Below are 15,369 nucleotides of genomic sequence, written 5' to 3'. Positions count from 1 at the left end.
ACCTGCTGAACCTCAAAGGAAAGTGTGGATCCAAAAGGCAGAGTTTGTGTCTGTCAGTCATTTCGGTGGAGGCGAATGAAGGAAAAATAAAATACTGTTTAATCTATCTTTCATCGTGGACTCGCATTCAGCTGCGCTGCTAGCTCGACGTGATGTTAGACTCCTTCCAGTCTGAGATGAAGCTCGTCTACACTTCACTTGTCGGCTCACCAGTGTGAACAATCTGCTGTTTGTCATCTAAACACAACAGCGACGTGCAGCAAAGACAAGACGCTGGCTGACCTGACGGCACGCTCAAGTTTAGGTTGGGAGAGTGTAAAACACGATAAAGCTCTTCCTTTAAACAGTTGCTTGGTATTACAGGCATCTGCCCAAAGCTCCATTTATGGTGAATGAGTCTATCACCCTCTCTCTCTTTCTCTCAAACTAAATAGTTTCCACATTAGTTGCCAAGTGATCAGTTCGGCCTGTGCTGAGGATACTGCCTCTGTCGGGCTAACAGCACGAGAAGTGCCCCTGGAAAGGCAGAAATGTCTTTTCTATGAGCGCTATCAGACCTGAAAAGAAGGAATATCATCACCTGCTTTTGACAGACTGACTCCCATCAGCCTTCACAGGCTTCACAGCACCCAGAAAACACAAAGAGAAAACTGCTATGCTCTCTAATCTTACGTCTTTTATGCAGCATTCAGACCAAAACAAGGCCAAATTTTATTTTTGGCACAATGGAGGGAGGTTTGTCTGTTACCAGAACTATTGACTCCTCTGTGTGAAGCCTCATATCTGCCAGCTCGGCCCCTCCAACACCATCAGCTGTATCCAGGCCAGATGCAATTAAGCCTCTCGCTTTATGCAGAAAAACACAAACCCTCTCTGGCTTGGCATGTGCCAGTCTCCTCCCAGCAAAAACGCAGCAGTGAAACACACATGGTCATTTGCAGCACACACAAACTATCGTCCCGGCACAACACAGGATCACGCGCTGAGACTGCAGAGACGCCGGGAGGAAAAAAACGGGCGAAAGCTTCCCCCGTCCTCGCTCACGTACAGTATGTAGGGCATTAGGGGCAGGCTTGGCTTTGTTCAGGCAGATATCTCTGACATTTTCAGGCCCACATTGAGCAAAAGCAGCATATCCCAACATGAAATCAGAGCTTTAGTAAACAATGTGTTCTACAGTCATGGCAGAGAAAGCAACCTGTGGTTGGGCACTGAGAGAACTGCTGATGTAGTCACAATTCAGGGTCAGATAAAACCGTGCCCCAGATTGAACTCCAAAATAAAGCACAATCAATCACAGAAGAAGAATGTAAGCCAGCTCTATGGCGAGGGGAAACAATAATGTCATGAGCTGTTGCCTGCCTGAGAGAGCTTTACTGCACAGCAACAGTAAGAAAAACTGGAAACTCCACTTAAACAAACTGGAAAAAGGCCTTTATATGACAGCACAATGAAGAAACAAAACTCTGTTTACAGCATAGCTTTTTTTCACTTGCTGCATTTGACTCAAAAGCTGAGAGTATCTATTATATGTGTGGGAATGTTCTGCCGTGTTTGTGCATTTGAAAACAGATCATATCTAAATGATAGCCTTTTAAATCAGAGACAACCACGACGCTGCTCACGGTTCAATGAGCCGGAGCAGACGTTCCCTAATAAACTGAAGGCACAACAAGGCTTCAAGCATGCTGAGACAACACACCTCCTCTTCCACTGATGAGAGGAGTCAGTCCACAATCTCCAGAAAATTGCAGTGGGTAGAAAATGAGCTGCTAATTAGGGATAAAGAGCGCGCACACCTGAGTGCAGTAATGTCATTTTGTCTAAACCAGAATGCAAATGTGGAACCACGCAGCTATTTGGTTATTGTAACAGCTTAAAGCAGCGTGCGTGCAGGCGTGGAAACCTGACCGCAGCCCCATACCGTCCCACGATCCCTGTTGTTTAATGCCTCGTCAGCGGAGTTTACCTTGAAGTTGCTGGAGTTGACCCAGGAGCTGGCGATGCCGTCCACCATCTTGTCCAGCGCGGTCTGATCCTGCTCCAGGTCGTGGGACTTCTCCTTGTCCAAAATGTAATCGATGATCTCTTGCCCCACCTGCAGCCGTCGGCCCACGTCCTTCTGCAGGACCTGGGCCAGGCAGTTCTCCATGCTGGGCTCCGTCATCCTGGCCTCTGATCACCGACCGCTCCGGCTTCCTCAGTCTGCCTGGCTGAATGACTGGCTGGCTGGCTACTAGCGATCCTCTGCTGCTCAAAGCAGCGGGAATGACAGCTAAACAAAAGGAGCCCCAGTTAATGAGCGAGTGGCTGGGTGACCCGGAAAGGGAGAGGAAAAAGAGAGGCAAGTGTACACAGTCTGCTTGTATTTTTATCCCAGAGGACAGCCCTCGTCTTTGTGTGAACGCTAGCTCGCTAGCAAGCTAGTGGCCGTGCCCTAGGGATGGATGGAGCAGGGCTTGGGGAATGGCAGCAATGCAGCATGTGTGTGTCTGGACAGCAGCTGGGGAAAGTTTACTACTCCCTCCCACTTGGGTTTTTTCCCCCTCTTCTTCCCTTCGAGGAGTCTGAGCCAAACCGCTATAGCAGGGGTAGAAGAGGTGGTTTTGGCGAGCAGAGCACAAGGCAGCAAATGGAGAGGGATGGAGAGGGCTAGCTTAAAGCTCCATGTCTTGTCCCGGGATCTGCCCTGGAGAGCCCTAGAGGAGCAGAAAGGACAAGAGAACGGTCAACTCAGTGTCAAATGGCTTCATTTTCATTAGAATAAACTGTAGATTCGTCCTGGTACAGTTCAGATTTCTGAGCTTAGAGTGGTTATCTTATAACTAAGCTAACCCAGTGTCATACAATATGTGGCCAAACTATGTGGACACCTGCACATACTGCTACAGCACACAATGACATTTTAGACTGAAGTCAGACAACATCTGACAAGTTTTCATTACTGGTTAATCTGCCATTACTTTTGCCTGGTGCCTGTGCTGATTCAAATCAGTTTTGTCCATCAGACATTTGCAGAAACTAAATATATTCAGTTTATTGTCATAGAAAGAAAATTAAATCAGCAAATCCTCATTTTTGGGATCATGTTTGGCAATTCTGCTTGAAAAATGGCTTAAATTATACACAGATTGATATTTGAAATTCACTGTTTGTTCTTTTATTGTTTCAATTCAACAATGTTCCTGTGCACAAAGCCAGCGTCGTTAAAGAAATGGTTCAGCGCCTGAGCTCGACCCCATCCAACACCTTTCGGACGAGCTGGAACACCAACTGTGAACCAGACCTTACCCCCGAAATCAGTGGGCGACCTCAGCGAATCTTCACTAAATGAGAGCAAATCGCTGCAGCCAAGAGCCAAAATCTCATTGAACGTCTTATCAGAAGAGCTGAGGCTGTCAGCAGCAGATTAATGCGCACGGTTTTGGAATCAGATCTAATGTCTGGGTGTCTGAATACTTTTGGCCACGGTGTCAAAAAGTCCCCAGTACTTCAGGGTACTTCCCAGTCGAGCAATGAATGAGCTGCTGAGCCACACGAGCAGCCAGTGAAACTGAAGAGAAACCAGCGTTCAAAAACAAGATGGCAAGACAGCTCGATCGAGACTGAGTGAATCCCCCCACCCAAACACAAAGCCCCCCAGCTCTGCCAGCTTCAAACGCTCAGCCCGACTGCGGCGGGGAAAGGCCAGGGCTCAGGGCTGAGCCTCTGAAGCAGCTCCCAGTGAATGAGACACGAGGACGTCACTGCAGTGTTTATCTGCTCCTGTTCCGAGCCGCTCCATCATACGCTGTCCTCCCTTTAAACCACTCCAGGCTGTTTGTGCGACAGGATCATCTGGCAGACAGGAATGATTAACCGGCCTCTGACAGATGAGGGCCTTTGTTGTGGGAAGTGAAATTCCAACCTGCGAGCTCTGAAGCAGATAGATGTGGGCCACATTCACCGGACTATGACCTCCCCGCTGCTATAACGCTTGAATTACTTTCTCATTGATAGTGAAATCAAGATAAAAGTTCCCTTTGTACGTGTTGACGATGATAATAGTTGCTAAATGTATTTATTTGCTAGTTTATCTGCAGGGAAACACATATAAACATTCAGATGAAGCAGCACCGGCCCCCTGCTAAAACAGCTAAACAACTATAAAACAGACCGTGTGTGTATGTGTGTGTGTGTGTGTGTGTGTGTGTGTGTGTGTATTGTGCAGGACTGTGTATGTATACTGACATTTAAGTGTGAGTGTGTGTTTAGTTTAAGTAAATGCTGAAGAAGCTGCACAGGTATGAGTGGAAGACATTTTAGTAATAACACATCAGGTCTATTGTTATCAGCTTCAATTTACGCCATGAAAATCCAACGCTTGTCAATAACATTTCAGTTTTTATTGATTTAGGATTTCAACACCTCAACCTGCTTGTAATCAAACCACCATCGTTCAGCCTTCACCAGACCTGCTCTCCCCTGACAAGCCACTCATCCGTGTCACACAGATTTGCTTGGTGTCTGTTTACACACACACACACACACACACACACACACACACACACGTAGCTCTATGCTAGCTGGGCTCCAGCTAGCCCACAGCCTGACCATCACTGCTAGCAAAGCCCGGCGGCGGAGCGCCTTGACAGCTTCTACCGTGAAACATAACGTCAACCCTCCCCTGGATTTCTCCCCCGTGGCCGTAAGACCCCCATTTTCTTTGTTTCTCCCTGAAAGCAGCCGGCTAACCCGTCCACTGTGCCAGACACAGTAGGTGTGTGGGGAATAAAAGCTAAAGCTAGCCCCTAGCGAAGCCCTTCCTTTCAATGAAACGTCAGTTCACAGCCAGGCGGCACAAAGAGGAGAAAATGTGACAAGGAGGCGCGGAGGTGCTCCCACATCCTCCGGGTTTCCACTCACCATATCCTGCTGAGACTCCGCTCCGGGGTCGGACATACAGCTCGTCTTTTCTGCCTGTAAATGTTCAGTCTACGGCCTCAAATCTCCTCAGTCTTTCTCTTTCTCTCACACTCTCCACCCGGAATTCTGCCTGCAGGACAAGAATGGGATCGTCGTGCGCATGCGCAGTCGAGCCTGGGATGATGTTGGCACTTGGAAAACTGTCGCATGGCAATGCAAAAAAAAAAAAAAAAAAAAACTGCCCGTGTGCATCGATGAGGCGTAAACTCGACGTCTGGCGACACCTACTGGACGCACGCGGCGGTACCGTTTTCACACGGAACGATTAAAGCGAGGGTTTAACGGTTGTTTGGCTCAAAATGGAGCTGTTTTTTTTTTTTTTTATTGACAAAGCATAATAAACAAGACAAGCCAGGTGAACAAAAAACATCAACAAACATAAAACAAATACAGGTGAAGCAAAAACACACAGAGAGCAAAAGTGTTAAAAGACAGAAATATGTATAAAAAATACAAAATAAGCAGAGCTATCAGAGGGAGGAAAAATGAATTATTTCATATTTAATCAAGCGTTTTATTGGATTTAAGCGGCGACCTCAGTTCCATCAGAAAATGTGAACATTTTGGAGGTGATGTATAAAATTTCTGTTTGTGAATAAAGAACTTTACATATAAAACAATGAAGTTAATCACAGATTTGAGGGCGCCATCACCTGGATTATCGTAGTAACGCACCGGTGGTTCAGGAAATGGATTGCCCAGTTCAAAGCTTCCAGCGATAATATTCTTATTCTGTATTAATGTGAAGCATTGAGCATTGTTGTGGAAACATGACAAATCTCATTACTGTAATTGTAGATTTACATTAGGTTCTAGTAAGACAGTGAGCCAGTGGGCACATTAAGACCCGAAACTGAGGCAACTAAAAGGAATTCAGCCGTCATTTATTCTGCTTACACCTGTGCTTTTCCTCCTGTCATGCTCCTTCAAGAGGAAGCTGCACTGGCAGTGTGTGTATGTTTGTATTAAAAGGACGACTCGAGGACACATTCTCACATTTATTTTTATGGATTACATAGATTTACATAGTACAAAATCAGTCACACCTTCAGACAAGTGTGATTACAAACAAACACAAAAATAATTAAAAGTTGGTCTGTTTAGTATCAACATTAGAGCCTTTATTGCAAAAGAAACAGTCTGCTTCGAGACTGAAATGCACATTTGCCATCTGTCAAAGCAGTCCGAGCCCATAATTCAGGCTCATTGTGGTGAAGCTGCAAGCGCCATCCACGACACTCGCTAATGTACAATTCAACTAATGTACCACAGTCATGGCGCAGTCTGTCATAAAAGCCTCTTCTTTTAATGTGGTTTGCACATACTGACAGACGCACTGTGATTTCTGAACACAGCTCAAAACTGTCCTGTGACTCCTGACGCAAATCAGACCGAACGCCATCCTGATGTACTCTGCTGCCAGAGCACCAAGTCCACAATAACACAGAGGGCTTTCACTCCGCCTCTGCGCCCTCCTCAGAGGGTTCCTCGCTCTCTGAGTCATCCTCCTCATCCTCCTTATCGTCGTCACCTTCTTCCTCTTCCTCCTCCTCAGAGGAGCACTCTTCATCTTCCTCTGCAGCCGGCATCTTAATAACAATTTCATCGTCTGCATCATCATCGTTGACGACCATGGACTTCCTCCTCTCCAGCACAGAGGGGGTGCAGACTGGCGTGGCGTCCTGAAGTGGAAGAGAGGAGCTCATTAGCGGATGTCGATTTGTCTGTTTTATTTCCTCCAGACTTGATGCAGAATGTTGGTACATGGGTTTTATCACGGAGCCACTGACAGACACACGCGATAAGCTTAATGCACCACAGTACTGTCAGCACAGTTATCTGACCCCAGATCAGCGAATACACCTGCAGCCATTTTCAGTCTGTGCTAAAGTGAAACGTACAACAAAAGACGCTGCGTAAACATAAAAACAGGACATAATCACTGCAATATCCACTGGTGTTGGCCTTACATCACTGCACGTAGACGCATTCATGGAATCAGAGGACGTTTTCTTCGGAGGCACCTGGGCGGCCTGGAAAAACAGAAAGCAGCAAAGATTAACATGATGCTACCAAAAGGAAGAAGATGCTAACTGCTGTGAAGCTCTTGTTTGATGTTAAATGAGTTTAGATTTAAGGTGGACTGTTTTTACTATTCCAATTTCAAATCTCATATCTAAGGATTGAGGGGTCGTACGCCATGAAGTCCCTTGAGGCAATAAAACTGACTTGACTTACAAATCCAGGGAAGTCATAGTCGATGCCGTTGGCCGCAAGTCTCTTGCGGAGCTTCGCTTCTTTCCGCAGGAGTTTGCCTTTCATTTTGGTGATCTCCTCCTCTGTGTGCGTCTTGTTGTAGCGTGCGACGGCAGGATGCGAGGGCTTTTTAAATTCCCTCTGGGAGCCAACAAACAGCCTCTGGTGCACCTTCTCTGGTGGCATCACATGACCTGGGAAACAGGAAGAGGAAACATCGGGCTGATGAAGTTAAAGCTCTTTTTTTTTGAACTGAGCAAATGGATACGAACATTTTAGAAAAGTCAGACTTTTATGTGACCATTACTCACATTTGATGAGTCTCTCTCCCATCAGGTAATTATTCATGGTCTCTGCAACTATTTTGGCTACTTCATCACAGTCAAACTCCACAAACGCATAGCCTTTGCTTCCACCTGTCTGCAGGTAAACGAGAGAATGAAAGATGAATCACACATCAGTTGTTTCATATCACACATCTGCATTTGATTAGCTGGACTTTCATTTAATGCTTTTACACTGTAGATATTTTAGTTTTCCTGGTGCTTTTGTCGGAGCATGGGTTTTATCGCTCTGCCAACAGGTGAGCAGGTGATAAGCTTAACGCACCACAATACTTTAGGCTCAGTTATCTGACCTCAGACCACCGTTACACCTGAGATCATTTTCAGTCTGAGCCAAAATTGAATTGAATTGTTGATTCTTACTAAACTACAGACTTATTCTGTGAGGAAGCATTATTCTCATGTTTGTGTGTTGGTCATCATCTGAGCTACCTTTTTACTCCTGGACAGCCGCAGCCGCAGGACTTTCCCAAACTGCTCAAAGTAGGATTTGAGCTGAGGCTCAAACAGGCCAAGCGGCAGGTGGCCGACATAAATCACTCCAGGTGTCAAGCGGTTCACCTGTGAACACAATCAACAAGAAGACAAACTGACTTAGATGAGGAAATGACATTTGTGCATTAGCAAAGGAAGAATGAGGTAAACTATACACAGATATAAATCTAAACGTATGTGGATGTAACAATAGATGGACTTTCATGGGTTAATTTCATCCATAAACACACATTTCATAAGAGGTTTTGAGATGTCACAGGAGGAGAAACACGTGAAAAATGAAGGCTCAGTTCCATTAAGCTTCTACAGGTGCTGGTATGCTGCATGCTGACTCACTGGGACACTTTTTAACCACTGACTCCACATACATCATACAGTTCGTATATATACACATATATTTCTTGGTGTATAATTTAAAAAGATCTTTAAATGCCCAATAACACACCCTGTCACAACACAGAGGAAGCTGCGGAGCCACCATTTACATAGTGACCTCAGTGAAACACGAGCAGCTGCATTCACGCTAGCCAAAACTTAACTAGGTCACAAAACGCGACCGGGTGACAGAATAAAGTCTAAAACCTGCTAACTTCAGTGAAAAGATGTTGATAATGAAGCAACAGCAGCCTCGTGTGAAGTGAACTCAGGTTTCTTTCAGGGCCACACTCTCATCTCGACCCACCTTGCGGGATTTGTTCTTCTTCGCCTCCTGCACCTTCCTCTTGAACTCTGACTCTTGTTTGGGGTCCAAAGCCAGCAGTTGTTTGGCGGGCTTAGTAGCCGTTTCCGCTTTATTTTCAGTCATTTTGATTAATTAAAGATAGGAGACATTAACTGTCACATGAAAACAACCTCGTCGAGTGGCTGCGAACCACGCTGGTCTCTTCATCCGGCTGCCCACGTGGTCACAGCCAAAGAAGAGCGGAGGGGAGGGCTGCTGTTGTCGACAGTGCGCCCTGCACAGCGCCACCCACAGGCCTGGAGGGATTACTCTCATTTTACAGCATTAAACAGTACAATTACAGCAGCGGTGGAAGAAGTACTTAGATCTTTTACTTTGGTAAAAGTAGCGATATTATAATGTTGAAATACACTATTACAAGTGAAAGTTATCCATTCAAAATTCTCCTGAAGTATAAGTACAGAAGTATTCAAAATAGACATAAAGTACGAATACACAAATCATGAATATCACCCAGGCTACTGTAATTCATAACATAATCTTGGAATTTAATTTCTTATTGAATTTAAATAGTTCTTTGTTATTATTCTATATGACTCAGTATCTTAAGTTTAAGAGATATCCCATTATTAAATAATAAGAATTATTAATTCGTAGTTATGAGATTCCATCTCATAACTACGAATTAATGATATAATAACATAATATTATGTAAAAATTATGAGCTAATAGTTCTGATTCTGATAATTATAATTAAAAAACACATATTAAAACTTGTGTGGTAGATTTAATTTTGATAAGCAGCAGAACAAAAAACAATCTATGCAATGATTCAAATAATAAATACAAGAATGCACTTAGACGAAGAAAAAAAAAACAGGGGATCAACTAATTACTCCTACTGTCACCTGGAAAAAAAACTGAAGGAGGAGCAGAAGAGAGGGAGGAGAGAATAAAAACAAGGGGGTGGAGTGTTCACCAAGACAGATATTAGATACAGACAGCAGCTCACACAGCAACAACAGTGGCTCTGAATTCATGACATGGAAACAAAAATCATCTTCTTCACAGTGAATGGGAGACCAGAGCAGGCCGAGTTCCCGGTGGATTGTCCTGCACAGGATCTCAAAGGTAGGAGCAGAAAATGATGTTACTATTTACAGTTCACTTATTTCTATTAGAAAAGTATTTTGTGGATATTAGATTAGAGATTAGAGAGTTTAGAAATGAACGATTCACCACCATTGTTCTGAAGGTAAATGTAATGTAAATATGGACAGCTCAATGACAGACAGACAGATATTCTAACTGCTTTTTTGTAAAGTACCTGGATGAAATTCACACATCAGACACCACAGAAGAAGATGGAGGACCTGTGTGAGTGTCGTGGAGGTTGTCTGAGCTCCAGGCAGCGATACAGCTGCCACTGACAGCTGCTCGCTCGTCACTCGTGTTCTGCATGAACGCTTTGTGTCGAGTGGTGAGGAAGGCAAAAGAAAGCACCTTAGTGAAGATCTCATATACAAAACATTCTCCAGCAACAGCAGACTGTGGAGTCAGCTTTTTTTTGGGTTGTATTAATTAAGCAACTAGTTACAGCTTTTATGAAAGGTGCCTCACCTAAAAGAAAAAAATCATACCAATCTCCAGCTTCATCCAGGGCTTTCAGCTGCTCCCCAGGGTCTTCCTCATAGTTTAGGTTTGCTCTATAAAAACTGTGAAATGAACAGTGAGCCGTTCTTTCCAGACCTGTTCCGCTCTGCAGCCGAGGCGGGACCCCACGACATCCTGAAGCTGTACAACCCCAAAGGCAACATCATCAACATCTCCCCGAGTCTGGAGCCCAACAGCCCGAGCTCCTGCTACAAGCTGGAGGTGGTGGCCGCCGACTGCAACAGTGAGCCGTTAGGTATCTTTAACTTGGCAGCATGGGAGTCAGAGTGCTCTGGTTTATTTAAAATATGCTGACAATCTCTCTCTTCTCTTTTCTTACAATTTCAGGTGTGGAGCTTGCTGGTGCACTAGGATTTGACCTCTCATCCATGGAGAAAAGGTACGCATGGTGGGATTTAAGAGAAGCAGGATATTCTTAAGGACTTTCTTGAGGAAAACTGTGGTTTATATCCAATGTGACAGTCTTAAGCTTTCGTCATGTTCAATAAACTTTGCACAGTAACATCTAAACATGCAGATGAATGTCCAATGACTTGACACCTCACTGGTGATGTGTGATCTCAGACTGCAGAGCCTGGAGAAGAAAATCTTGATGGAGGCCGGTGAGACTCCTGCAGTTGTGTATGAGATGAAGAAACAGGTAGATTCATTCCGGGAGAAACTAGAGGTACGAACAAACCCCTCAGAGGCTTTAAAGCTGCCTGCGAAGTCTGGGGAAAAGAACATGGATAGCATTTAGCAGCTAACGTTCCAGAGATCGACCACAGGAGTTCACAGAGACCAAAACAGACTTTGGGAGAATGCTAATGTGGCTCCAAGTCGACTGCATGTCATAAATAGGCAACACATGCATGTTAGCATCGTAGCTCTGTTGGTCTGCCACTTGGCCAGTTCATCCATCCACCACTTTAATCCAGACTGAAGTATCTCAGAAGCTACTGGATGGATTGGACAGACATTAATGGTCCCCAAATGAAAGGTTTCTATGAACGCTGCTTCTTTTGTACAGACACTCATGATCCACAGTGCCACCATCAGTTGTAAAGCTGCACTTGTGTTAAGCCACCCAGATCTGCTAGCATGGCTGATCTGGGGATGTGACGTGAAGAGCGATGCTTTTCTCTCACCTCCAGCCTCAGTTGACTGGATTTATCGTCCTTCTTTTTCAGAGCGTGGAGCATCTGAGCTGGCTTGGATTATTCAAAGACCTGTCAGAGGGAACACACAAGCCCTCCCCATTCTACCACAAGAGAACGCTGCATAAGACCAGGAAGGAGTGCGAGCACGTACGGGAAAAGTTTCTTCAAATGAGGCACGTTCACGTTCAAAACTGACTGAGAGAAAAATCAACTGCCCTCCTTTGTTGTGCTTTAGTAATCATTAGTGTTTGTGTTGTCATGTTTGCAGCTCCCTGGAGGTGTCAGATGAAGTGAGGCAGTACTTAAAGACCCCAACCTTTGACAACTGGTAAGCATCGACTGGGCCACTGTGACTCTGGAGATGTTTTCATGTCTCCTGCAGCAAGCTGTGTGATTGCAAATAAACGCTCAGTGCACCTGTTTCCTCAGCCTACAGCCTCAGAGGCAGGCGGTCAGCTCATGGCAGTCGTGGCCAACAAGAACCTCTGATGTGTTTCTGAAGAGGACGGCAGGCGTCACCCTTTCTTCTGATAGACACGCTCATTTCAATATAAATAGGCCTGCAGAGGGCTCACAAATCAAAAGAAGGTCTCCATAAAAGGCTTAATCAACACACCATGTTTGAAGTGGGCTTCACTGGGAGGAAGCGCCTGCTGCATTCAGCAAGGCTTGGTTATCGTTTCATTTGTTCAAAAGCTTTTAAAGCAAATCCACAATGACGGCGGTGGACTGATATGTGGTTATGCCCAGGCTGCAGGACGATAAACCCAAGCTCGGAGCGTCACATAATGACTAAAATTACAGGACTCCTTTGAAACCCTGATAAAATGTGCTTTCCTTTGCTTCCCGTTGTGTGCAGCTCGTCGTATTATAACAGATAAAGCTGCTATTATTCTATATTTTTGCTATTGTCAACAAATCCCATGAAAAGACCAAACCCAACTAAGTGCTTCAACACTTTCTCACTTCCTTTCTCTGTCTGTCATGCCAAGCTGTTCCTGCTGAAGACAAACATCTCTGAAAAGTATCTCACAAATAAACTGTTTACTGTTATTATTATTGAAAGGCTCAATCAGGCATGACTCTGCTTTACTGCAAATTTAAGGACCAGCTCATGTGTAAGGCAAGAGGTTTGAAATGAAATGATTCCTATATGTTGAGCGGTCTGTGTGTGTCGTGCAGGCAGTGGGAGGACACAGAGATCATGGTGCTTCTGCAGGTCATGTACACAGATTTAGATTTCATAGCGACCTTCAACATCGAGCCTGAAGTTCTTCAGCAGTTCCTGTTTGAAGTCTACCGAAGATACAACAACATCCCTTTCCACAACTTCAAGCACTGCTTCTGTGTTACCCAGATGGTGAGTGTGTGCGTGTGCATGTGTGTTTCATCAGGGCAAATCAGGGAGAGCTCAACTGTAATCATGAAATCGTGCAATTATGCCATCACCTTGATGGTTAATTGGTGAAGGACATCTGGTCCTCAGGGTTGAAAGGTGACTTGAATCACAGCTCAGCTCTACAGTATCTCAGCACAGCCATGAAAGACGACATCAGATGCTTTGAGTTCATGCCTTTAACATCTCTTAAAGAACAGCTGATGCACAAAGGATTCATTGTTTAAACCTGCATTAATCAGCGTGTTTGATATCATCAAATCAGACGTCTGTGTCATGTAAAAGGGTTGGCTCTAATGCTCAAAATCACAGAGGAATACCGCCCAACTCTGTGTCTTTGACGCTTTTAGCTCATTGTTTTGGTTTAACATGTAGAGGACGGTTTGATCGGAGCAACTCACACACTTTCTCTCACATTATGGGAAATGGAACGTCTGCAGATCTCGGCCTGAACTTCAGTTTCTTATCTGTGAGCAGATGTACGGTTTGATCTGGCTGACTGACCTCAGGAGTAAGATGGACAGCGTTGACCTGCTGATCATGCTGACCTCTGCAGTCTGCCATGACCTCGACCACATGGGATACAACAATGCCTATCAGGTAGATGGAATTTCCTGTTTGTCTTCTGCAGACAGCGTGTCCTCCTGTGCTGAGCCACAACACAAAGTGGGGCTTTATGATAAACAGCTATTTTCAGTGCTTTCTGGTAGCTTTGGGTGTTTTTTTCTGCAGTTTCTTGTTACTTTACATTAAGATATGCTCCAGTACTCAATATATTTGTTTCAGCATCAAGTCTGTTTCATGCTAATCAGAAGCTCTCACCATCTTTCAGATAAATGCTCGGACTGAACTCGCTCTCCGTTACAATGACATCTCTCCACTGGAGAACCACCACTGCGCTGTGGCTTTTGAGATACTGGAGAAGGTAGAGACCACGCACTGTTCAGATCTTTCTGTCCATGCTGCCATGAAATTTTAGGGGTTTGAACTAAACCTGGACAGGAACAGAGGCAAAGCTATAACATGGAGTCTGTCAATGATGCCATTAGCAACAATGAACTGGCAATTTTCTGTTTTGTAGACCGAGAGCAACATCTTCAGAAATCTGTCCATGGATCAATACAAACGGATAAGAGAAGGCATCATCAAGTGAGATCATCATTCTGATTCAGGTTTTCTGGTGTTATTTAGTCATGACAGCACCATAGCGTGACTTTCATTCTGACATAACTGCAGATGCATTCTGGCCACTGACATGACAAGACACAACGAGATCCTCAACAAGTTCAAGTCCATCCTGCCGACCTTTGACTTCACCAACAAGGACCACAGAGATGTGGTAAGAGGAGAGCTGCAGAGTTCTGAAGCAGCTACAACTGATTCATTTTTTTGGGTAGTAAAGTTCGATATGAAAGTGTCCGATGGGGACATCATGATTGGAGAGGTCATGTTAATGTGTAACCGTCCTGCTGTGTGTGCAGCTGATGATGATTCTGATCAAAGTAAGCGACATATCCAATGAGGCGCGGCCCATGGAGGTGGCGGAGCCCTGGCTGGACTGTCTTCTGCAGGAATTCTACAACCAGGTGACTCAGTCCTGATGTATATGAAGACATTTAATGCAGCTGAGTATTAGTTTTCCTCACCTGATCTGACCTTCTTGCAATTTTAATTACAAATCATTTGTGTTGTCCTGCTGATTCAAACCATTGTAAGGCGCGGAGTGAACCATTAATTCCAGCTGTGTCTGCCCTCAGAGTGATGTGGAGAAGTTAGAGGGTCTTCCAGTCACCCCCTTCATGGACCGGGACAAAGTGACCAAGCCTTCATCTCAAACAGGCTTCATCAGATTTGTCCTTTTGCCCCTCTTCATCGAGCTGGCCAACCTCTTCCCCTGCTTAGAGGTGATTTATTCCCAAACAAATATCCAACAAATGTACTTACCCTGAACAAAATGGTCTGTGGTTCTGACGAGTTACTTTAGTTCGTTCTTCATTGATTCTGCAGCAACACATTATCGACCCGGTACGAAAGGCTCTGGATTACTACACAGAGATGGAGAAAGCACTGGAGAGGGAGAAACAGACCCGGGCTCAGAGTGACAGCGCAGCCAAGAGTAAAGAGAGCGCCGTGGGCTCACAGAGCACAGCTGACAGCCACTCAGACGGCGGGCCTGGAGCCTCCAAACCAGACGCACAGTGACCAGTGGAGGGCGGCACATTTAAGAACGGAACAGCGCCTGTCGCACCTCATCTAAAGACTGTATGAATTTGTATTGACTTAAATATATTCGAAAATCTAAATCTGTATTTTTGCTTGTTCATTTATGAGGCTATAAAGCACGCATTGTGACGTGTTGATTTTAAAGGTGTAAAACAGACTGCAGGTGTCACTACAGTTCCTCTGACAGCAGGTAGA

At 44.9% G+C, this 15,369-nt stretch overlaps 3 protein-coding genes and 2 non-coding genes across 6 annotated transcripts in view; 1 reads left to right on the top strand and 4 right to left on the bottom strand.

Moving 5' to 3' along the window:
- Positions 1-5,044, bottom strand: part of clasp1a (cytoplasmic linker associated protein 1a) — a 68,217-nt gene extending 63,173 nt beyond the window's left edge. The window contains exons 1-2 of the mRNA XM_076747625.1: positions 4,906-5,044; positions 1,970-2,699 (exon numbers count right to left, since the gene is read on the bottom strand). Of these exons, the coding sequence (XP_076603740.1) occupies positions 1,970-2,167 (198 nt within the window). The 5' untranslated portion in view covers positions 2,168-2,699; positions 4,906-5,044. The remainder of the gene's footprint in view (positions 1-1,969; positions 2,700-4,905) is intronic.
- A 906-nt stretch (positions 5,045-5,950) lies between these two features.
- On the bottom strand, positions 5,951-8,978 carry nifk (nucleolar protein interacting with the FHA domain of MKI67). The gene is made up of 6 exons (XM_076747001.1): positions 8,743-8,978; positions 7,998-8,126; positions 7,533-7,641; positions 7,204-7,415; positions 6,936-6,998; positions 5,951-6,647 (listed from the first exon to the last, which is right to left on the bottom strand). The coding sequence occupies exons 1-6, from the start codon at positions 8,863-8,865 to the stop codon at positions 6,420-6,422; spliced, it is 864 nt and encodes a 287-aa protein (XP_076603116.1). The 5' UTR covers positions 8,866-8,978; the 3' UTR covers positions 5,951-6,419.
- LOC143331131 (small nucleolar RNA ACA64) lies at positions 6,718-6,849 on the bottom strand. Its single transcript, XR_013078085.1, has one exon. It is a non-coding gene; the product is annotated as a small nucleolar RNA ACA64 (small nucleolar RNA).
- LOC143331130 (small nucleolar RNA ACA64) lies at positions 7,768-7,897 on the bottom strand. Its single transcript, XR_013078084.1, has one exon. It is a non-coding gene; the product is annotated as a small nucleolar RNA ACA64 (small nucleolar RNA).
- A 744-nt stretch (positions 8,979-9,722) lies between the features above and the next one.
- Positions 9,723-15,322, top strand: LOC143330569 (high affinity cGMP-specific 3',5'-cyclic phosphodiesterase 9A). Of its 2 annotated transcripts, none has more exons than XM_076747243.1 (14): positions 9,723-9,873; positions 10,490-10,646; positions 10,744-10,795; positions 10,981-11,083; positions 11,586-11,728; positions 11,824-11,883; positions 12,738-12,915; positions 13,429-13,551; positions 13,784-13,876; positions 14,033-14,100; positions 14,188-14,290; positions 14,433-14,537; positions 14,709-14,855; positions 14,959-15,322. In XM_076747243.1, the coding sequence occupies exons 3-14, from the start codon at positions 10,785-10,787 to the stop codon at positions 15,151-15,153; spliced, it is 1,329 nt and encodes a 442-aa protein (XP_076603358.1). In that variant the 5' UTR covers positions 9,723-9,873; positions 10,490-10,646; positions 10,744-10,784; the 3' UTR covers positions 15,154-15,322. The 2 variants fall into 2 exon arrangements, with proteins under 2 accessions (XP_076603358.1, XP_076603357.1); XM_076747242.1 differs by having other exon boundaries at positions 9,728-9,873; positions 10,490-10,651.
- Positions 15,323-15,369: the final 47 nt, after the last annotated feature.

The sequence above is a fragment of the Chaetodon auriga genome, chromosome 13 (genome assembly GCF_051107435.1).
Source record: "Chaetodon auriga isolate fChaAug3 chromosome 13, fChaAug3.hap1, whole genome shotgun sequence".
Lineage (NCBI taxonomy): Eukaryota > Metazoa > Chordata > Actinopteri > Chaetodontiformes > Chaetodontidae > Chaetodon > Chaetodon auriga.
This window is presented reverse-complemented; position numbering and strand designations above follow the sequence as displayed.

What these genes read in the sequence shown, in the direction of transcription:
- LOC143330569 (XM_076747242.1), top strand. Translation starts at nt 9,786, where the DNA reads ATGGAAACAAAAATCATCTTCTTCACAGTGAATGGGAGACCAGAGCAG. An exon ending in TCCTGCACAGGATCTCAAAG is followed by an intron (nt 9,874 to 10,489) that starts GTAGGAGCAGAA and finishes CGTTCTTTCCAG; the next exon opens with ACCTGTTCCGCTCTGCAGCC. An exon ending in ACAAGGACCACAGAGATGTG is followed by an intron (nt 14,291 to 14,432) that starts GTAAGAGGAGAG and finishes CTGTGTGTGCAG; the next exon opens with CTGATGATGATTCTGATCAA.
- nifk (XM_076747001.1), bottom strand. Translation starts at nt 8,865, where the DNA reads ATGACTGAAAATAAAGCGGAAACGGCTACTAAGCCCGCCAAACAACTG. An exon ending in GGGAGAGAGACTCATCAAAT is followed by an intron (nt 7,416 to 7,532) that starts GTGAGTAATGGT and finishes CCTGTTTCCCAG; the next exon opens with GTCATGTGATGCCACCAGAG. An exon ending in ACTATGACTTCCCTGGATTT is followed by an intron (nt 6,999 to 7,203) that starts GTAAGTCAAGTC and finishes CTGTTTTTCCAG; the next exon opens with GCCGCCCAGGTGCCTCCGAA.